General features: G+C 40.6%; 3 protein-coding genes and 1 pseudogene across 3 annotated transcripts in view; 1 reads left to right on the forward strand and 3 right to left on the reverse strand.

Annotated features, from left to right (window-relative positions):
• The window catches only part of LOC148726425 (uncharacterized), a 36426-nt gene extending 36095 nt beyond the window's left edge, over positions 1-331 (reverse strand). Inside the window, exon 1 of the mRNA XM_088727324.1 lies at positions 146-331. The gene's annotated coding sequence lies outside the window, so the exon portion shown is untranslated. The remainder of the gene's footprint in view (positions 1-145) is intronic.
• A 30-nt stretch (positions 332-361) lies between these two features.
• On the forward strand, positions 362-2336 carry LOC148726427 (uncharacterized). The gene has a single exon (XM_088727368.1). The coding sequence runs from the start codon at positions 526-528 to the stop codon at positions 2143-2145; it is 1620 nt and encodes a 539-aa protein (XP_088583494.1). The 5' UTR covers positions 362-525; the 3' UTR covers positions 2146-2336.
• On the reverse strand, positions 2237-6712 carry LOC148726428 (uncharacterized; annotated as a pseudogene).
• A 1850-nt stretch (positions 6713-8562) lies between these two features.
• Positions 8563-19093, reverse strand: part of LOC148726429 (uncharacterized) — a 34151-nt gene continuing 23620 nt past the window's right edge. The window contains exons 3-4 of the mRNA XM_088726323.1: positions 9949-10669; positions 8563-9062 (exon numbers count right to left, since the gene is read on the reverse strand). Of these exons, the coding sequence (XP_088582449.1) occupies positions 8563-9062; positions 9949-10669 (1221 nt within the window). The remainder of the gene's footprint in view (positions 9063-9948; positions 10670-19093) is intronic.

Genomic DNA, 19093 nt, shown 5'->3' on the forward strand with positions numbered 1-19093 from the left:
CTCCTTTGTTCTTCGCCGAGCCTCATAACCAGTCCCCTCAATTAACTATGATTCAACTCACAGCATTAATCACTCGAGTGAAACCACTTGGTTTTCTCGTCAAATGTCTCAAATAGATGGTTTTTCTCTAAATCGTCTGTCTCACCTGTGCTTCTGGCTCCAAACTAATTTTCTACATGACATCAAGTGACTTGTTCTTTTCAGATTGTAAAAAGATGCGTTAGTTAGCGTCCGACGATCCAGCACAATGGTTGGATGCAATGCTTTGCGAATTAAGGTGTTGTCTATCAGATCACGCGATCCGTCTAATACACCGAATGCAAATATGACGTCCAATTTGAATAGCGCTTTATACTATTACTAAAAATAGATTTTGTTACATGATAGCCTACGAGACCCCCCACACAGACTCAGACAAACATTGCGACCAGCTTAAAGGAAATGTGTGAGCGAGAGTTGTAAAATTGAAACAAAACGACGGAAAATTTCGTCAAAAAACGACTTAGCGTTCTAAAAGGAAGCGGCATGGTTGGTACCAAACACTGTTGTTGGGGTGAGTGCAAGACAGACTCAAGATATACAGATAAATGGCCAAAATCACTGAAAGAGTTAGAGGAATCGGGGAAGAAAGTATTTATTCCTTTCCCAAAACCTTCGCAAGACATGGCAAAGTGCAAGCGTTGGCTAGTAGCTTGTTCGCGTGAATTTTTTACGGAGAAAAACATAACAAGAAACACTTATATTTGTGCTCTTCACTGGCCTGGCGAAAAAGGTCCAGCAGCCGAATTTCCCGATCCACTGAAGGCAAATCTAAGACCAGCGCAAGCAAGTCGAGCACGTGCTCCCAAGAGAAAAGCACCGAAAGAAAGAGAAAATCCAGCGTCAAAGAAACAGAAATTATTCGATGACAACTACGAGGAACAATTATCTAACGATATTACAGTTTCTGATGATCATGATCAGGAGTCACAAGAAGTTGAACCGACAGTCGACGAAAGCAGTTTTATTGATGAAGAATGTGTTGATGAGGATTGTGCCGTGATCGATACACACAGTTACGTTAACCCTTCAGGAAAGTTGGTTTCTGATCAAGGCTCTCAGACTATATATTCAAAATACGAGTTGTCTGCAAAGGTCGAAACTATGATTTTGAAAAACGACGTCTCTACAACGCAGTTACAGGGTCCTAAAATAGTGAGTACTTTATCCTACGAAAATATCGTGCCAGATGTAGCTCTCATGAAACACTTCACCGGCCTCAGGCCTTCCCAGTTTGAAGTTTTGCATGATTTTCTTGACGATGTTTGCCCTTTGGAGACAATCAACTACTGGAAAAGTAAAGATTGCCCAGCAACGGAGAATGCAAGAACTGGCCCAAAAGCTGATTTTTCATCAAGAGAAAAACTTTTCATTTGTCTTCTAAGACTGAAGAGGGGTTTTACTCTCAATACTATTGCAGCTCTTCTTAGTACCCCAAACAGGAAAATTAACTTTTCCTACATTGCAAAGATCTTTACAAGATACATTCAGTTGATGTATGTAATTTTTAGAGACATGCAAAACTTTATGTTTCCAGAGAGAACCCAATTTAGCAGGTTCCTCCCTAAGGTATTCAAAACCATGAAGAACATACGTTGTATTGTTGATTGTACTGAATTTAGAGTGGAATGTTCAAGGAATTTTGCTAGGCAAGGAAACACTTTCTCTTCCTATCAGCACACCAACACATTTAAGTGTCTCACTGCTGTAACCCCCTGTGGTGGAGCATGTTTTGTTTCTGATTTGTTAGAGGGTGATATTGATGATGTTCGCATCTTCAAGGAAAGTGGCCTTTTGAAGCACCTTAAACCATATGACTTGGTTTTAGCAGATTGTGGTTTCACTGTGCAGGATCTCTTAAATCCTCTCCAAGTGCAATTAAAAATCCCATCATTTTTAAAAGGTAGAAAAAGTCTTAGTGCTGCAGAGGAATTGGAAACACGTAGCATTGCAAAAGCTAAGATTCATGCAGAGCGTTTCAATGAACGCTTAAAGCAGTTCAAACTAGTCAGCAGAAGAATACCTTTGTCTCTTGCTCCTGTCACAACTCAAATGGTAGTAGTTGCAGCATGCCTTGTCAATTTTCAGGCCACCCTTTGTAAGTAGACTTAATATTTTAACTTAAGTTTACAAGGCTCTAACTAATGGATGTGTATAGCAGGTCATCTTCTTATAATAATATATTTAATTTGAGATGTAAGGTAAATTTTGATTTTATTATCTATTGCTTCCAGCAAGCTATGTTTATATTCTATAAAACAGAACATTTTGAGAAATAAATCTTATTTACATTTCTACACCTGTACACAAAATGTGGATGTTAATTTTTAAAAAAAGTTTCAAAACTCAAAGAAACTTCATTTGTACATGTTGGAGGAATAAGTATTTGATTTGAATTTGACACCTGCACAAGATGCAAGTCAATGACAATTTTTTTTATATAAACATATCAAAGTTTCTAATGGCCATTTCTCAGTCTAAGCATTGGAAAATTGAAATGACTTTGCTGGACAGAAATACAATGATATAAACATGAAAACATTAACTTTTAACTGAGAATAAACCAAATTACGATTACCCAACTACTGTACATTTTTTGTCGCTGTCATCAACCAAGATTCGAACACTGAGCCAACAAAGAAAAATGATTTCTATAAGAAAGTGTCCTTTTAAAGGCCCATGTTCACCCAAAATGCATTGCACACCCTGTGCTCCAGAAAAATGTTTTCGGGTAGTTGAAAATTGCTGTCTTCAGTATGTGTAGAGTCACACTTTGGCCAAGCATGAAAACAAGTGAACACCCCATCAAATGTGTCAGCCAATCAAAACACTGCATTGGACAAAAAAGTGTTTCAAAACAACAACACAAATGTGCAAAGCCACTTGGGTGTACATGGGCCCTTAAAGCATGATTTGTTATGTCTTTCATTAAACTGGACCCACTCCAGAAAAAGAATTGTAAAAGTAAAGATGCTTATAAGTCCAAGAAAAGTTAAAATATTCTCAAAGATTTTTCATTTTAAACTTAGGCTTTTGTCGTCAAATTTTAAAGTAAGGGCAATAGTCTGACTATAACCAGGGCTAAAGAGAATTCCAAAATAAAATACAAAATTATACGAGTAGCAATCAATGTCAGATTTATGCTCTCTTTACCTTGGACCTAGCTACAATATATTAAAAAACTTAAAGAAAATCCCCGTGGCTCATGAAACATACATGAAGAAGACCAGAGCCCAGAGCCCTTTTGTCTATATTCACTCAAACCATCATACATGTACCACATATTATTATAATAAAAGGTACAAATGTAGTGACCCCCATTCCACAGTGTTGCCCCATACAGTGTAAAGCATTTCCCAAACAAAAACATTGATTGTGACGTGTTTGACAATCTAAGATTACCTCCTCTGCTAAGTAAATCAACTGAAAAAACAAGAAATGATTTCAAATTCAACATAACACGACGGCTGCTAACCCTCACCCCCGCGCAATGCCATAAGGTGTCTGCATGTCCATGTTCATCAAAAGTCACATCCTCATTGAAAGGGATTTCTTCTGCTGGCTTGTTAGAAAAGTTCCTTCCACACTGGGAATCAGGTGATTGCTGCCAGTCTTCAAGGGCATCCAGAAAAATACTGCTTGTAAGCTTGGAGGGCTGTGCAAGGATGACTGACAGAGACTGCACTGAGTGTACTTGCAGCGGACAAGTTGTAAGGCAACAGGTTGTTGTAATGGTGCTTGTCAGGTATGGATGAAGGAGCATCAAGAAATAGTCATTCTCATTGTCATACAAGTCCAGAGTACCAGCAACAACTTTAAAATAAAAAATATAACACAAAAATTGAATTGAATATAATATTTTTATTATTACATAATCATTATTAATATACATTTTTCTTCTTATCTGACCAATCTTTGCCAACATTTTTATTACTGAAAATAGTTAGCTCTATTATAAAAATACTCAATGACAAATTGTTTATGTCAGAGGTAAAAATAAAATCCAGGTAAGTTTTTTACCTTCAAATTCTTTTCTCTCCTAGCCCTAACCCATGAATAATAAGGTTACGAGACAAAGGAAAATATAGAGAATTGACCAAAGTTACAATTCTAACCTGTTTTGAGATGTGACCTAGAAGTCGGTGTAAGATTAAATGATAATTTTTAAAAGGAAAAAGAAAACAGTTTATGCGTACCTCTTAGTTGCTGCCATTGAGGGATAGACTGCAAGATAAGCAACTTTGCATCTGCATATAGGCCATCATCTATGAGCTTAAGAGATGTCCCTATTATGTGAGCTGACTCTGGAAGGTCACTGAGCTCCACCTTGTGTGATTTGGTCAGAGCCTGAAAAATCATCAACCAATTATCCAAGGGACAAGTATTGGTAAGTGATATCCCAGTACTCGTCAGGCCACCCCAAGGAAAGACAGTCAGCTCCTGGTCTTGTTCAGAAGCACATTTTTTAGCACTGAAAACAACACTGGAGGCTGAGAGTAGAGCCTCTGCAGCATCAATTTCTTCTTGGCAGTATAAGCTCGGCTGGATAGACTCTTCAACCAATTCAGATTCTATGGTTCTGCACAAGTCAGGATATGACGGAGGTGACACAGGTGAACATGCAGCAGGTGTTACAGGATCCATAGTAGTGGGCCATGTGTATTCAGCGGCTGCAAATTGTTCTACAGACTCAAAAGAAGAAGTACATGTGGTAGGGTCTCCAGGTATTACACCACATTCAGGTGATTCCAAAGGAAACTGTTTGGAGGAATGCAAGCTCTCTGAAGGCTCATCTAAAACAAATGGCAAGAGATTCCTAGGGACATGCATTTCAAAGAACTCAGGGGCAATAACAAGCATCCACAATGCTGTCAGACAACACAAAATCTTCTTAATGAGAGGCTCATCTCTTGGAATCCTTTCTACTGAATCAGGACCACTTGCTGCATGTAGAATAAAATCACAGTACTTTCTTCCTGTCACAAGAAGGATGTGTTGACACTGGTAATAATACGCATGGGTGCGCTTCAGGACACACTTCCCATCTTCTACTTTAAAGCATTGCCTACCGAGAATTTTCTTAGGCACTGGAGAGTTTTTGCACGTAACTGTCTCTACACTGTACTGTTTAAAGATTTTCAATGCCTTGATCTCTACAACAGTGTCATTTCCAACAAGGCCGTCTGGAGAACAACCAAGAAATGGGAACTCAGGGTTCACCCAAAATCCTGTAGGGGATACTCTTGTCTTGGTGGCATACTTCACTATAGCTTTTGGTTCACTTTCAAGGCCATAACCCATCCAGTATGTCTGAAAATGATCAGATGCAAGGCCCCAAATCTGGTTGGCAATAACCTTATTCGCTTCAATGGCAGCATTTGGCTGGGACTCACTAACAAGCTTCCCAACTTTAAAACCACCGAGACACCTGGACGCTGTCAGCCTGCACCAGCGTTCACAGAACCATCTCTCGGATTTGCTCTGCTCCTGTGTTGCAGGCATTTCCATAAGAGCTTCCGGCTTTAAATTATTGTACAATAGTTTAACTTGCTTTAACAACATTTCTTTCCTCTCACAATCAAGTACGTAATCACTGTAGGTAAACTGTAGCTGAGTTTCCCACATTGAAACTCCTGTATCTTCAGCTTGAGACAAAGCTTGAATGTTTCTCAAAAATTTATTAATATGCTGCTCGTTTACCTCCCTATATCTGGCAGGCCTCGGATCAAACTCAATGACGGACAAAGTTTGCTTGGACCTCTTGCTTGGATATGTCGCATCGCTTACTCTTCTGGGATTTTTGTTTCTCTTCTTTCCTTTATTCCAAGAACATTCTTGGCTTGTGCAAGGTGTTTTCAACATTGTCCCATGTTTCTGAACATGGTCAAGGATACAAAATAAAACGGCTACAACATGACTACAACGACCTAAAGACGAAGCCCTGCAAGGATCACAAGAGGCATGAAGAACGGCACCACTGTTCACAGACAAAACAACAACAACATTGTGCGGCAACTCTGCTCTCATCGACGGCCAAACGTGAGCCCTCACTAAATAATGATCGCCGTTTACCGTGTCCATCATATCGTGAACAAAGCCTGAATCCACGTACTTTCTTCCATTTTTCAAAGGTTTATCCGTCATGTGCCCCAGCCCATCTTCGATGTCTTCAGGATGATCGGAAACATTTTGGATTGATTCTAGCGCGTAGTAATGCACGTGCCCATAGCTGAAGAGCGAAGGAATGTTTTGAGACGGAAAAACACGCCAGCCAGTCGACGGAATACACGGAATGGATATCGATCCAGAATTTGTCTTTACATCAGAATTTTCTCGAAGAACTTTGGCAGCAAACCATTTTCCATGATCGATTGCCGGATCAAGGGTGTAATAATTCCCGCTCCTCACACACTCTCACTCGCTGTACAAGATCTTCTCGTTTACCGCTTAATTTTTAAGCCCCTACATTTTAACCACCGTTTTAGCTGGTCTACAGTGTATTCTTCCGGTTCTCTTTCAAGTTTGGAGCCAGGAACACTGTCCTCTTCGGTCAGAACTGTAAGGGAATGAGGCGTACTACTCGCCATTTCTCTTGTAGCTCTCAAAGAAGTGGAGTTTGTTTGTCTGAGTCACGCGGGGGGTCTAAAATTTCATGACGTCTTTAGTATAAAGCGCCATTGCCATTGTTCTGGACTGACTAGCCTCGTCTTCACGTGGAATACAAAAGGATTATGTGTGGGAGGCTAGTCAGTCCAAAACAATGGCAACTCAAATTGGACGCCATATTTGCATTCGGTGTATAATCACATATCAATCAACTCAAACCAAAGGATCAGAAGCAGTCATCTGGATGACTGAAGACGACAGATATTAAAATTTTAACCTCAAAGTGCAAATGTTACAACAAACGTCCAAATTATTTCAGTCCATTACCCTTAATTCATTGCCAAGATCTCGTCTGTAACTTCGACTATTATCTGCCATACAATTCTTATGATGAGAATTAGAGAATTCGGTATTGGATCATCTGATAATCTCTAATTTATATACTTTGTTTATTCTCACCACCTGCCTGCTTGATATTGTATTGATCTTGTGAGGAGAAATTCTGTGTTGATCACTTAAGGGAGTCAAAGGGTTTAGCTTTTATATACATCTCCAGCTTTGGACCATCACAGACAGCTTGTAAGGAACAGAGCGGGTGAAAAATGTACACTTAGGAATCAGTCATTACATATGGGAGAGGTATCATATGGTTCATTTCATATTTCATGTGTTCTTCCTTTATGCCTTTTTTAACCGACCCCTCGCCTTTGTTAGAGCTTAGCGAATTAAATCTCGATAATGAATACTTATTTTAAATTTACGTTTTAGACAATAAATCTGCCATCTTACTTGGCCAAAATGTATTCCGACATAAAATCGTCTGGATTCTATTTGTTGTAGCACTTTCACAAACAAAGCTTGACTGTTGACCCAAAAATCCGGACCAAAATATCGAAAAAGAAAGAGTAAGAAACCCAGAAATGGATAACGCGCTAAAGTGTCCACGTTTCAACAAAGTAAGCGGTCAGAAAACATGTAGTGCACTGTGGAAGTAAGGAGAGATAATTTTAATGACAATTAAACGGTATTTTTACTTCCTAAGAGCGCTCTAATTACTTCCATACAAACTCGTATACTTTCACCATGACGCGGCTTATTTCGCCAAGTGATCATCTTGCAGCTGGAGCTTGGACTGCCTTTGGTCCGCTTGATGTTGTATCGATATTGTACAGGAGAAATTCTATCTTGGTCACTCAAATGAGTTAAAGAATTAAACGCGAAAAACAGAACCAGCTTACCTCTCAGCCTACCTAAAATTTATATATTTCTTCATGGAAAGTGCTGACTTACGATATATTTACACACGAGTTTGTTTTACGATGAGGAACGAGCAAGGCTTTGCAAACGAGTGAGTCAAACTCCCTTGTGGACAGAGTCTCTTCAAATGACACAAAAGTATTGAATGTAGTGGCTCGTAATAGCGGGGAAAACTAGCTTTAGTGCGAGCACACCACGCCAAGCGCGCACTAAGGACTGTCAACCTGTCCTTCTCAACCATCTTCAATTTCTATACTCTGACTCAATTCTATTTAGTTACATCAGACTCGTTTCATTCTGGGTAACTCTAGTCGACTGATTCTAACTCTGATTGATTGTTCTCTCTCTTCTACTGAAGGAGCATGCTGGCCAACTGATCTTAGAATATGAACATTTGTCGTCAAACTCTAACCTAAATACTTTGATAATAATCTAAAAAATAAAAAGTCAACGTATGTGGATCAAACCAAGGTAATCTTTGAGTATTACTTAAGCCAAAACAAGAACTTAAGATGTCTAGGTCCGAGGTAAGGTCAGTAGAAAACCTGAGCACGTGCACTCAGACCACGTACGGCAGATCTTTTCAGATCATTAACGTGGCTACAATATGTTTCAAGGGGTAGTTGTGCGTTAGTTTCTGCATTCTCAGAAAAGAAAATCTCAGCTCAGACTATTCAGATGTATAATCAAACTAACTAGTTGTGGTGTCGTCCTCCTTTGCTCTCGGTGGATCTGCCCCGGGGTATTTTCCTTACTCTCTTGCTGGGATGAATTTGGTGCGATCCACCTACGTCGTGGATTACCAGTGGTAGCTCTGGGATAGAGCTGCGCGAAATGCTCGTTAGCGTCATGGTACTTCCAGTCTGAATCTGCTTCCTTGAAGCGTAAGAACATCTCTCTAACCTTCCTTTCGGCACGTTTCTCTGGAATGCTATTGGGGTAGAAGCTAACTTTTTTCTCTTTATTTTCCTCTTGTTCATTCTGGTTTTTAGCAGGGCTGACTCCTTGGTCTTCGTGGATTCCTTCGCCTCTCCCGTCTCCATTGCTGTTCCTTTGGATTTGGTCTCCACTGGTGTCTTCACTATCACGCAATCCCGGGAAGAACTCCATAAAAATCTTCAGAGCCCACATCGCCTCACGTTCTTCAAGAGTGTGTTCATCTACAAAATAATACTTATAAACGTGATTTAATGACTTCGGTATATACCTAGACTTTCACTCAACTGAACGAGCATCATGATCAGTTGATTCATGGTCACGTGCACCTGATCAAATTCAAATATATCCCAACCGGGATATTATTGCCTACTTGTTGCCCGCGCGCCGAATGCAACAGCATGCTTTCGGTATATGATTGACTGAGAGAAAGCATAGATATTTAACAAAGGAGTAAAGGTATATATGGTCCCTCAAGAAACTAGTTAGTTTTGTTTTCCCTCTAGTCCTGATGTTTCCCGAGACGAAGTTAAGGGAAACACAAGGACTCTCGGGAAGACAAAACCAACCGTTTCCCTTGGGACCATTCATAGACACCACTGGGCACGGCAGATTGAACATCATCTGCTGACGGAGAACAACAGTGACAATAACAAATCAAAACAAAAATAAATCGAAACGAAAAAGACCAAAACAAAAAGATAAAAGACACCAATTAAAAGTGTATTTCAAAAGTCTTAAAGTGACAGTCCTTGAGCATTCAAAATCAGCGGAAAATTCAGGTAAACATTGTCTGTGAAACAAATATTGTAATCAATTATACCACGTCGCGACTAATTGTTTCGTTCAACGAGATCGTGTGACTGATATCCGCAACACTAGCAAAGACAGGAAAATTGAAAGTTCAACACATGTTCCGCAGTTTTCAAACAATTATATCTATGCAATTTTATCCAATAGTTGGAGCGTCTTGTTTCAAATCAGAACACCAGTCTCTGCTGGCTGGAGATCAATGATATGTACCAAAGCTTTGATGAAATCAGCCTGTTTCAAGTATTCTTAGATTAATAACCTCGAATTGAATAATATACAACAAAAACCTAACAGTACCTTCTAAGAAATCTAGATCCTTGAACAAGGATTTCCTTATGAAAATCACCATGGTAACTAAAAAAAGCATGGTTCCTAGAACCGCCAAGTTGTAAAGTTTCGACTTGGCCCGCGCAGCGCTTGCCTTTTCGAAGTACTCGTTGAGCTCTTTTAGATTAGTTGCCGGTGCTCCTCTTTCTTGGGGATCCTGCCCTGCCACGCTGCACACGTAGTAGTCTTCCTGCCAGAATGCCGCCCACAACCAGACAGACACACCCACTAACCACTTAACTATGGTGGGAAAAGTCACGTGACAGAAGAAGCCAAAATGACAATAATCCCGGACTAGACACCTTTCGCAAACGTCCCGGATGTCTACGACGAGTAGCGAGCTGACGAAGAAAATGATGAAGGCCGGAAGGTACAGCCAGCAGCTGCCAACCATTTGATTTGTCTTAGAGGGGCAGCGAAAGGCTGCGGAATTGAGCACAAGTTCAAGCAAACGCATGGCGAGTAAAACAACCGCGTACGTCAAATTGGTGCTCTTGTTAGTGAATCTGCTTATGATGCCTTTTTTTCCACCAGGTGCAGAGTGTGTATTCATGACGTTGCCTCCAGTCCATTTGAGATGTTCAGGCATAACGCTGAGATCTAAGGCCTCGATATCCTGGGCTGTTTCGATCCAAGGTGGCTTAGCCCCAGATTCTTCCTCTCTTGCAGGCATTTTGGTTTGACGGTGGAGCTGCAACATTACATTGATGGAAAGTTTAAGTAAGTCAGTGCTTTCTACTGCCTAAAGTTTACGTTCTTTTGGGTTTTTCAAGCAAGCGTAGGCAAACACGAGACAAGCGCATGATGGACGAGCAACTTTTATCTGTTTCCCCTCTGCGCCGCCTACGAATAAGCACTGCACTTGGGACAGGAAAGTTTATGAGCGTCGCGATCCCGTTACAATCTTTATTCCAAGAATTTCACAAGCTGCAACGATTCATAAGTAGTTGGATATCTTTAGGGAAATCAGAGATGCAAAATCTTTCGAAAGCGCGGGTTCAGACTTGGAAGGGACGTACCCTCTCAGGCTAGAGCTCGCATCCTCAGATTAAGAGGAGGTCATTGAGATCAAAGGTTTGCCAATTCAATTGAAAAAAGACGAAAGAAACAAATGGTGGCAACCAGAAGACTATGCTGTTTCATGTCTGCAAAAAAATGAAATTAATGAATCAACATCCAATTTGACCGTCGTTGTCAACGTGGGACTCTTAAGCCAACATTAAACTGGCTGACAACATCGGACTAGTGACACAAAATTCAATTTAACTGGTGCCAACACTGGACTACATTATCAAGTAGTGTTTTTGATAAGTCTTAACTGGCTGTTGCTGTTTGCAATTAGTCGTGCAATCTCGCCAGTTTCTCGGTAATTCCTCTCTGAAATCTTACAGAAATCTTTGCTCCTCAGGAAAACATGAAAGATGATGCGGTTTACCGCGAGAGCGAAGCATTGGCCTGTAGGACGCCCTTCTCATCATCCAATCCATGATTGTTGGCGAATTTGGTACGCTTGTAAAGGATTCAGCATCGAAAGACTCATCGCGGCGTTCAACTGAAATCATTACGTCAAGAAATTGCACAAGTATCGCTGCGATCCTAGTTGAAAGAATAGCCACATCTTGAAACGAGCAAGTGACGATTGAAAAACCTCTCAAAAGAGGTCAAATCGCGGTAATTGAGAACTTCATGTAAACGGATGTTACTAAAGTTGGAGAATGGTAATGAAGAACGGGGAAGGGGGAATAGGATATAGAAAATAGACAATGAGGAATAGGGAATGATGAATGAGGAATGGAAAATAAGGAATGGTAAATGGAGAATATTGAATGAGGAATGGGGAATGAAGAATAAGTAATGGGAAGGGAAAACGGAAAATAAGGAATGGGGAATGGGGAATGGGGAACGGGAAAACAGATGAGAAGTTGAAAATGGGAAACTAATATTTTTGGAGATTTTACGTTTACAATGCGAGATAGATATTTTCAGCGTTGATTATCGATATCCACGCTTTCTTTCCAAAAAGTTCAGAGGAAAAATTAAGTAACAATAAATTGATGTTAACACCTAAAGAATGTTTTAACTTTATTTGTTTCCATAACAAGTGATAGATAGAATTAGATTTGTTGCGATTATTGGAAAAGCTATATTGCTGTTTACTTGAAAAATTAGTAAATTGGAAGTTACAACAACAACAACAACAACTTTATTTATACCAGATCAAATGGAGCTTGTTAGGCTCCTAGCCTTACAAAAAGGCTAGCTGTTAAGTACTTGGATTCTCCAGAGTCCAAGTCACTACTCAACTCTGAATGACAAGCGAGCCCACAGTCGAATATCCTATGAAGGTCGATCGTGGACTAACTGTTTGAATCGTCGTTTCTTTATGGCGTTTCGTCGTTTCCGCGCTCCGCTACTACTAGTCGAGTCACTGTTTTCCGAGTTCGACTCGCCGTTTTAGAGGTCGACTCATCGCCTCGTGGGTTCGTTTCGTGGTCTTGTCAGTTCGATTCGTCGGCTTTACGAGTCCTACTCATTACCGACCACATCCGTTCGTCGTCGTTTGTCGTTTTCCCATTTCGTTATGGGGTTTCATCGTTTCGTTAGGTCGTTAGGTCGTTTCGTCTTTTCGTTATATCGTTTCGTCGTTTCAAGGCAAAGTGAAGACTCTTAAACACAGCGACTACACTAGGTGATGGTTTCGCGCCAGTCTTCACATTCGATTACGTCATGCCCCTAGCAGATCGCTGTTCCATTTGCCATTTGTATTTTTGGTGGTTTTTGCAAAATAGTCCTCACATCACGCCACGAGCAAGCTCGACGATTGGCCACAGAATCGAAATATTTTATGTAATGCTAAGCAATTTAAAGTTCAGCTAGAGTGTCTGATGTTCTGCAACGCTATTAGACGTAACGCTACACCATTTGTGTGTTCAGTGTACAATTGCACATTGCGCTGAGCCATTTCAAGCAATACTACACTGTTTGTAGGTACGCTGTACCATTCTACATTACGCTGAGCCATTTCACGCAACGCTACACCATTTGGGTGTACGCTGTACCATTTGATATTACGCTGAGCCATTTCAGGCACTGCTACACTGTTTGTATGTACGCTGCACCATTCTACATTACAGTGGGCCATTCCTCGCAACGCTACACTCATTGTGTGTACGCCGTACCTTTCGACATTATGCTGAGCCTTTTCACGCAAAGCTACACTGTATGACTGCTGTACCATTCGACATTACGCTGAGCCATTTTATGGAACGCTACATTGTTTGCGCGTACGCTGTGCTACTCGATATTACCCTGAGCCATCTGATGCGACGCTACACCGTTTGTGTACTGTATTGCAAGTGAGCGCTGGGCTATTCGCAATTGAACTAGTACATTTCACAATTTCATGCTCCAACTCGACATGGGCAACTAGACCGTTCATCATTTGGCTAAACTATTCAAGTTTAGGGTTTCATGAAAGAAAACTAAGCTGTTTATAATTTGGCCATGCCATTCCTTTATTAGCTATGCTATCATGCAACTGATCCTTGCACTTTTGGTGGTGACAAACTCACGGAGCGATGAGTCGACTTCTAAAGCGGCGAGCCGAACTCGGAAAGCAACAACTCGACCAGTAGTAACGGAGCGCGGAAACGACAAAACGCCATAACGAAACCCTATGAGTCGAACATTTTGTCCACGATCTACCTTCATAGTGCAGTCGTTACTCTTGAACTTCCAAGGGTTTCCAGCAAAGGGTTTCCCTTCCTTTTATCAACCGCTAAACAAAGTTAATAAATCATTTTGATCTATTTTAGGGGTGCAGTGTATTGATTATACACGTACCTATATTAATTATTGACGACAACCAAGTATAGTGTTATAAACCTGTGAGCCAGCGAGCCATGGGAGCCAAGGATGAGCCCTCCGAGTCATGCGAACCACAGTCAAAATGTTAAGAATTTTTATTTGCTACATTTACATTTATTTACTACATTTACTCTTTGAAGTACAAATACCTAGAATAACACGACACCAAGGCAATCGTTTCAAACTGATGAAATCCTAAGCAATCTTTTTGCATCTCCACGCAGATAATGAGAGAAATCCACCAAAAAATTCCATAAAAAATCAATTACTTACATTGAAGTGGTGATTTTTGTGTGGCTTACACAAAGTGTGTAGCCACACTATGGTGCGATCGGATATATTTACTACCGAATCCACCGTAGTGTGGAATGGGCACGAATTTTCATAGCGCTGCCCCGCCCACTTTTGTTGAGGAATATATATACCTGAAATTCCTTTCTCCTTCGTCGCGGTGTGATATTAATGGGAGAGTATACGAGAAGCAAAGCGGGAAGAGTTTACGTCAGAGGAAAGGCTTTATCCCAAGACGTGAAAATGACCATTATTCAAGATATAGATGAACAGGGTAGAGATATTGTAACTGGGTATATTTCGGGAAATTTTTCCAACGTCGCTATAAAATACAAGGTCAAGCATGACATTGTGAAAAAAATATGGAACAACTTTACTACTAGTGTCATCGAGCTAGAGGAAAACGCCAAAAGCGGTGGTGTGAAACATCTTCAACCCGACGATAATGAGTTAATAAGATTTTTAAAGACTGACCGAGCATAGATGACCACAGGTGAGCTATACAAGCATGTGGATACTTTTTGTAATGTTGCTGGCGGCACATCTTTCACCGCCATAAAACGAGCTGTGCAAAACGATATGGGAAACGGAAAGTGGACATGGAAGAAGATGACGCGACCTGTTGCTGAAAAGTTTACGGTACCCAATATAAACTATTGTCAGAATTATATTGATTACATATATTCAGTGAATCCTCATCAACTCAAGTTTTATGATGAGTCCGAAATCAAACCTCCTGACGTGGGAAACCCCAGATACGGACATAGCTTGGTGGGAACTCCGGCCGTGAAGATCATGCAGCACATGACCTCTCCAACAATAACATTGAGCCTCATGTGTGGACTTGATGGTCTAATATGCGCGAATACTGTCAATGGAGCAGGTAACGTATTCACTTTTTCAAACTTTTTTCAAGATGCTGTTAACGCGTTCTTACCCGATGGACATCCTCTGTTTCCGTATGGCGACCATATCATCGTAGATAACGCATCTGTCCATCATCATGGGGCAGGTCAAGCTCTCGGAGAATGAGTCGATAATATAGGGTGCTCATTGGTCTATTTTCCTACATATTTACCAGAACTCAATCCTGTAGAAAACGTTTTTAACAAGCTCAAAACAATTCTTAAAAGATATGAATTTCGTATTCTTTTGCGAAACAGCCTGCACGTTGCTATTCTGGAAGCTCTCAAGGAAATAACTCCAGACGATATGTGTGGATTTTTTAAGCTTACTAACTATTTGGATTAAAATGAAACAATCACCGAAATACTTTTGTAATTTCTATGGCTTCACTACGCTAATCGTAATTAATTCCAAATGAAATCAACTCAGTAAATAAACCACATTTATTCAGTGATAATTTTCTATTTTTCTTCCTAGAACTTAACAAGAACCTATTATATTGACTTCTTGATGAATAGATCTGGTATTATTTGATTTATAAACGCAACGTTCCTTGAACACACATAAAAAAATGTCAACATAGTAATTATCAAGATTAAATCAATGTCGGCGAAGAAAGAGCGAAATCTTTATAATTTACTGATTAGTCTATCGTAGGTGTTACAACGTAAAATCCAGGTTTTCAGTGAGCATATAAACACAACGTTTCAGTCAACTTTTGATGAAGTGTTTATATGTAATTTACTTTTCAAGTAGTTCGGTAGCGGCAAACAATAAAGACAGACCTAATCCGGGTCGATCACGTTACTTAAAACCGTCGTTGTACTAGAACTAGTCGTCAGATTACTGGCAGTGGTCGTCGCAGATTTGAGGCTTTCTCTGATACCGAACTCTAGTTGGGACCGTTCTTCAATTAATGATTGTGGTTGTTCAGAAAAAAAATGGCCAACCTGAATTTGGAAGCACTCCTATCCCAGGTAAAGAAATCCCTTTTTGTTCCCACAAACGCTTGACGGGGTCTACATGTCTCGAGACTCTTGTCTGTTTATTGCTCCTGCAAATTCTTCATCGTACTGTTTCAATAAATCTGGAATATCTCCTTTTTGTGGGACCTTACTCCAACATATTTTTTCGCTCTTTATTTGCATCTGTAACGACTTATAGTATTTTTCTCCGTCTTGATGTTTCTTTATGTCTTTGTATATCGTCCCTGAAACTGACAAGGTGCAACACATAACTCGGTTGGGGCCTGAAGTATGGCAATTTGAACACAGCGGTTTCTTCTTATGAAATGGCGGCTGAAAACTTGCTTCGAGCTCTGCTAATTCTTTCTCTTTCATGGTCAGTACTTTCTTTTGAGCCAGTAGTTTTCTTTTGAGCCAGTAGTTGAAAAATGTTTGAGTTGGCGTTTCATAAATGTACACATCATCTTGCTGCTTAGTACAAATACTACCGGCAGTAGTATCCGAGTGAAATAAACTTTCGAGTGGTCGATTCACTCCGCTGATCTTAGTTTTCTTCTCGTCTTGATGAATCTTAATTTTCCCGCCTCCGGGAGATGGAGAATAAGAGCTTCGTAAACGCTTCTGCGATTGAGATTTACTACTAGTATTCGGAGGTGGAGTATGGGCCAGCTCTACTATCGTTAAGGGTATCCTTTTCGGATTTTCTTTCCCTGAGTCGTTGGCTGTTTCGATCATATCTATGAAAGAATCCAAGTCAATACGCGGCAGCACGATCCAATCCGACCCATCGTCCAATTATTTGAGAGTGAATCTAGTGTTTATATTTGGGAATTTTGTTAAAATGCGTTCGGTTAAACTTTCTAACGTTAAAAATTTGACTTCGTGTGACGAAAAGAACAGTATTACCCATTTTCCTCTGGGTCCTTACACCTTAAACTGAAAACGCTCCATCTCAAACAGGTGAACAGCAAAGATGTCGGCCTCAAATGAATTTCAGTTATTTGTCAACAAAAGTGGGTGGGGCAGCAATACGAAGATTCGTGCCTATTCCACACTACGGTGTATTCGGTAGTAGCAATTCTGAATCAATTTCACCTCGTGGAAGGGTTGGGGGGGGGGGGGTACGGCTACACGAAGGCTAATTTCCTCAAAGATGTCGACGATGCCGAGTATTTCTGCCACAGTTTCTTCCACGCCGAGTCCATCCCCTTCGGAAGTACTCAGGGTGATTTTGAGGTAAGGAAATAAAGAAATTAGCTGATGTATATCTCTTCCCTTTACTAACCGTTGCTCGTGTTTGTCGGGTTGGTGGCGTAAGTTAGGAGACTTGTTTTCGAGTCCAGTGCCTTTTCTATTGACTTGGTAAAGACTTCGACGTGTTCTAGGACTTGTTCTTCTCTTATTGAACGCAATGTAGATCGTTGTTACGTTGAACGTTCGACTGAGTTACTTCTCTCTTTAATGATGCTTAAGGTAGAGACAGAGTGAGGAAATACCTTTGATGATCTGTTTGTAAACTAAAGGTAATGACATAAGTTGTTTAGGTAATAGCATTCGTTTTGCAGTTATAAGCTGTAGCGAAAACTTTTCCAGAGCAGCTACAATCAGTTTTATCTCCTTTGCCCTTTGTAAGTTAACCTTTTCGCCCCAGTCCCCAGAAATGTGTTGTATCGTGATTCCACGAACTTTTAACCAACTTTAAATGGGGAAGGAGAGTCTGTTAATGATTTAGATTGTGGTAGAAAAAGGACTATTATTCTCCACATAAATACAATTATGGCGCTGATTGTAGATAACATGATAAGAAATACAAACGCCACCAGAGTACAGACAGCCTCTGATCGACATTGCAGTTTCTGGTTTCAAAGCCCTCGGCTTAATTTGACTTATCTCTGCATCACCGGTGCTGCATTCCGCCAGAGACTGGAGGCCAAGGATGACAGGACAAAGAGGTATGCCGTCATTCTTCACCAGGGTCACCCTTTGCTCCACAATCCAGTTGGCAGAAGTGATGGAAGTTAACGAGAACACCATTCAGAGACAGCCCGGAGCAACACTGGAGGAAGAGCTTTAGGAAGAACGCATTGGTCCTACTTTGAGAATTTTAGTCGGGGACGCAAGAAATCGGGACACCAGCCGTGGAATATTCTTCTTATGGCTAGCGTGGTCCAATGCTGCCAGTTTTTTTCTTTGTCTGGTTTACCCTTTGACAAATAAACAAACGGGGTAAAAAACTATGGTGCTGCGTTGATGGGATAATATAAAAAGGGAATTTGGTTTTACCAACTGAGTTGATAACGTATATTACCCATCCCTAAGAGTTTCAAAGCTGATGTTTCGAGCGTTAGCCCTTAGTCAGAGTGAGTCAAAATGGTGTATCCTTTGACAGGCGAGTCAAGATGGATGACACTGCAACTCTTTTGTCTTCCAGAACATACTCTTATTGCTCGATTTCTTGGGCAGCGTTGTCATTTCATCTGAAGTTTGGGCTCCCGTTTGGGTGGGGTTTTCTCACTTCTCTTTCTGTTTGTCCTATTTTAGCCCAGGAAAAAGTCCAAGTTAATGCCACAGGAGTCTGTCGTTCCCAAAATGTGTAAGAATCATTTGCGGGGAGAATTCGAAGTGAGATGGGTGTTCCCGTAGGTGGTCTCGAAGTCGAATGGGATGTTGAGCACTGCGGAGCTGTTTGGACGCATTAAAAATGTTTTAGCGGGCGAGGTTAGGTAATGTCGAGAGTGATCGTATATGCTGTGTCTAATCTTCGGTTTGGAGTTTACAAAATTAACACTGAGGACAAAACTGATACAGAATTCGATACCTATGACACAATTTATGACGGTGGTCGTAAGGAACTTTTCTAGGTGGAAAACAGGGAGCAATACATTGGAATTGCAGATCTCCAATTTGCTGGGATTTAAGAAATTCTTCATTGCTTAAAACATACTTCGGGCTACATATCTAGGTATGGCCCCCAAAATCTACCATTGAATATGCGTTATGTACTGTTTTCGGAGAACGATTAGGAAAACAATTCGCTCATTTTTATATCTATCGACGCGTATCACTACAACGCTTTAAATGTTGTT

Source organism: Stylophora pistillata, chromosome 7 (genome assembly GCF_964205215.1).
Source record: "Stylophora pistillata chromosome 7, jaStyPist1.2, whole genome shotgun sequence".
NCBI lineage: Eukaryota > Metazoa > Cnidaria > Anthozoa > Scleractinia > Pocilloporidae > Stylophora > Stylophora pistillata.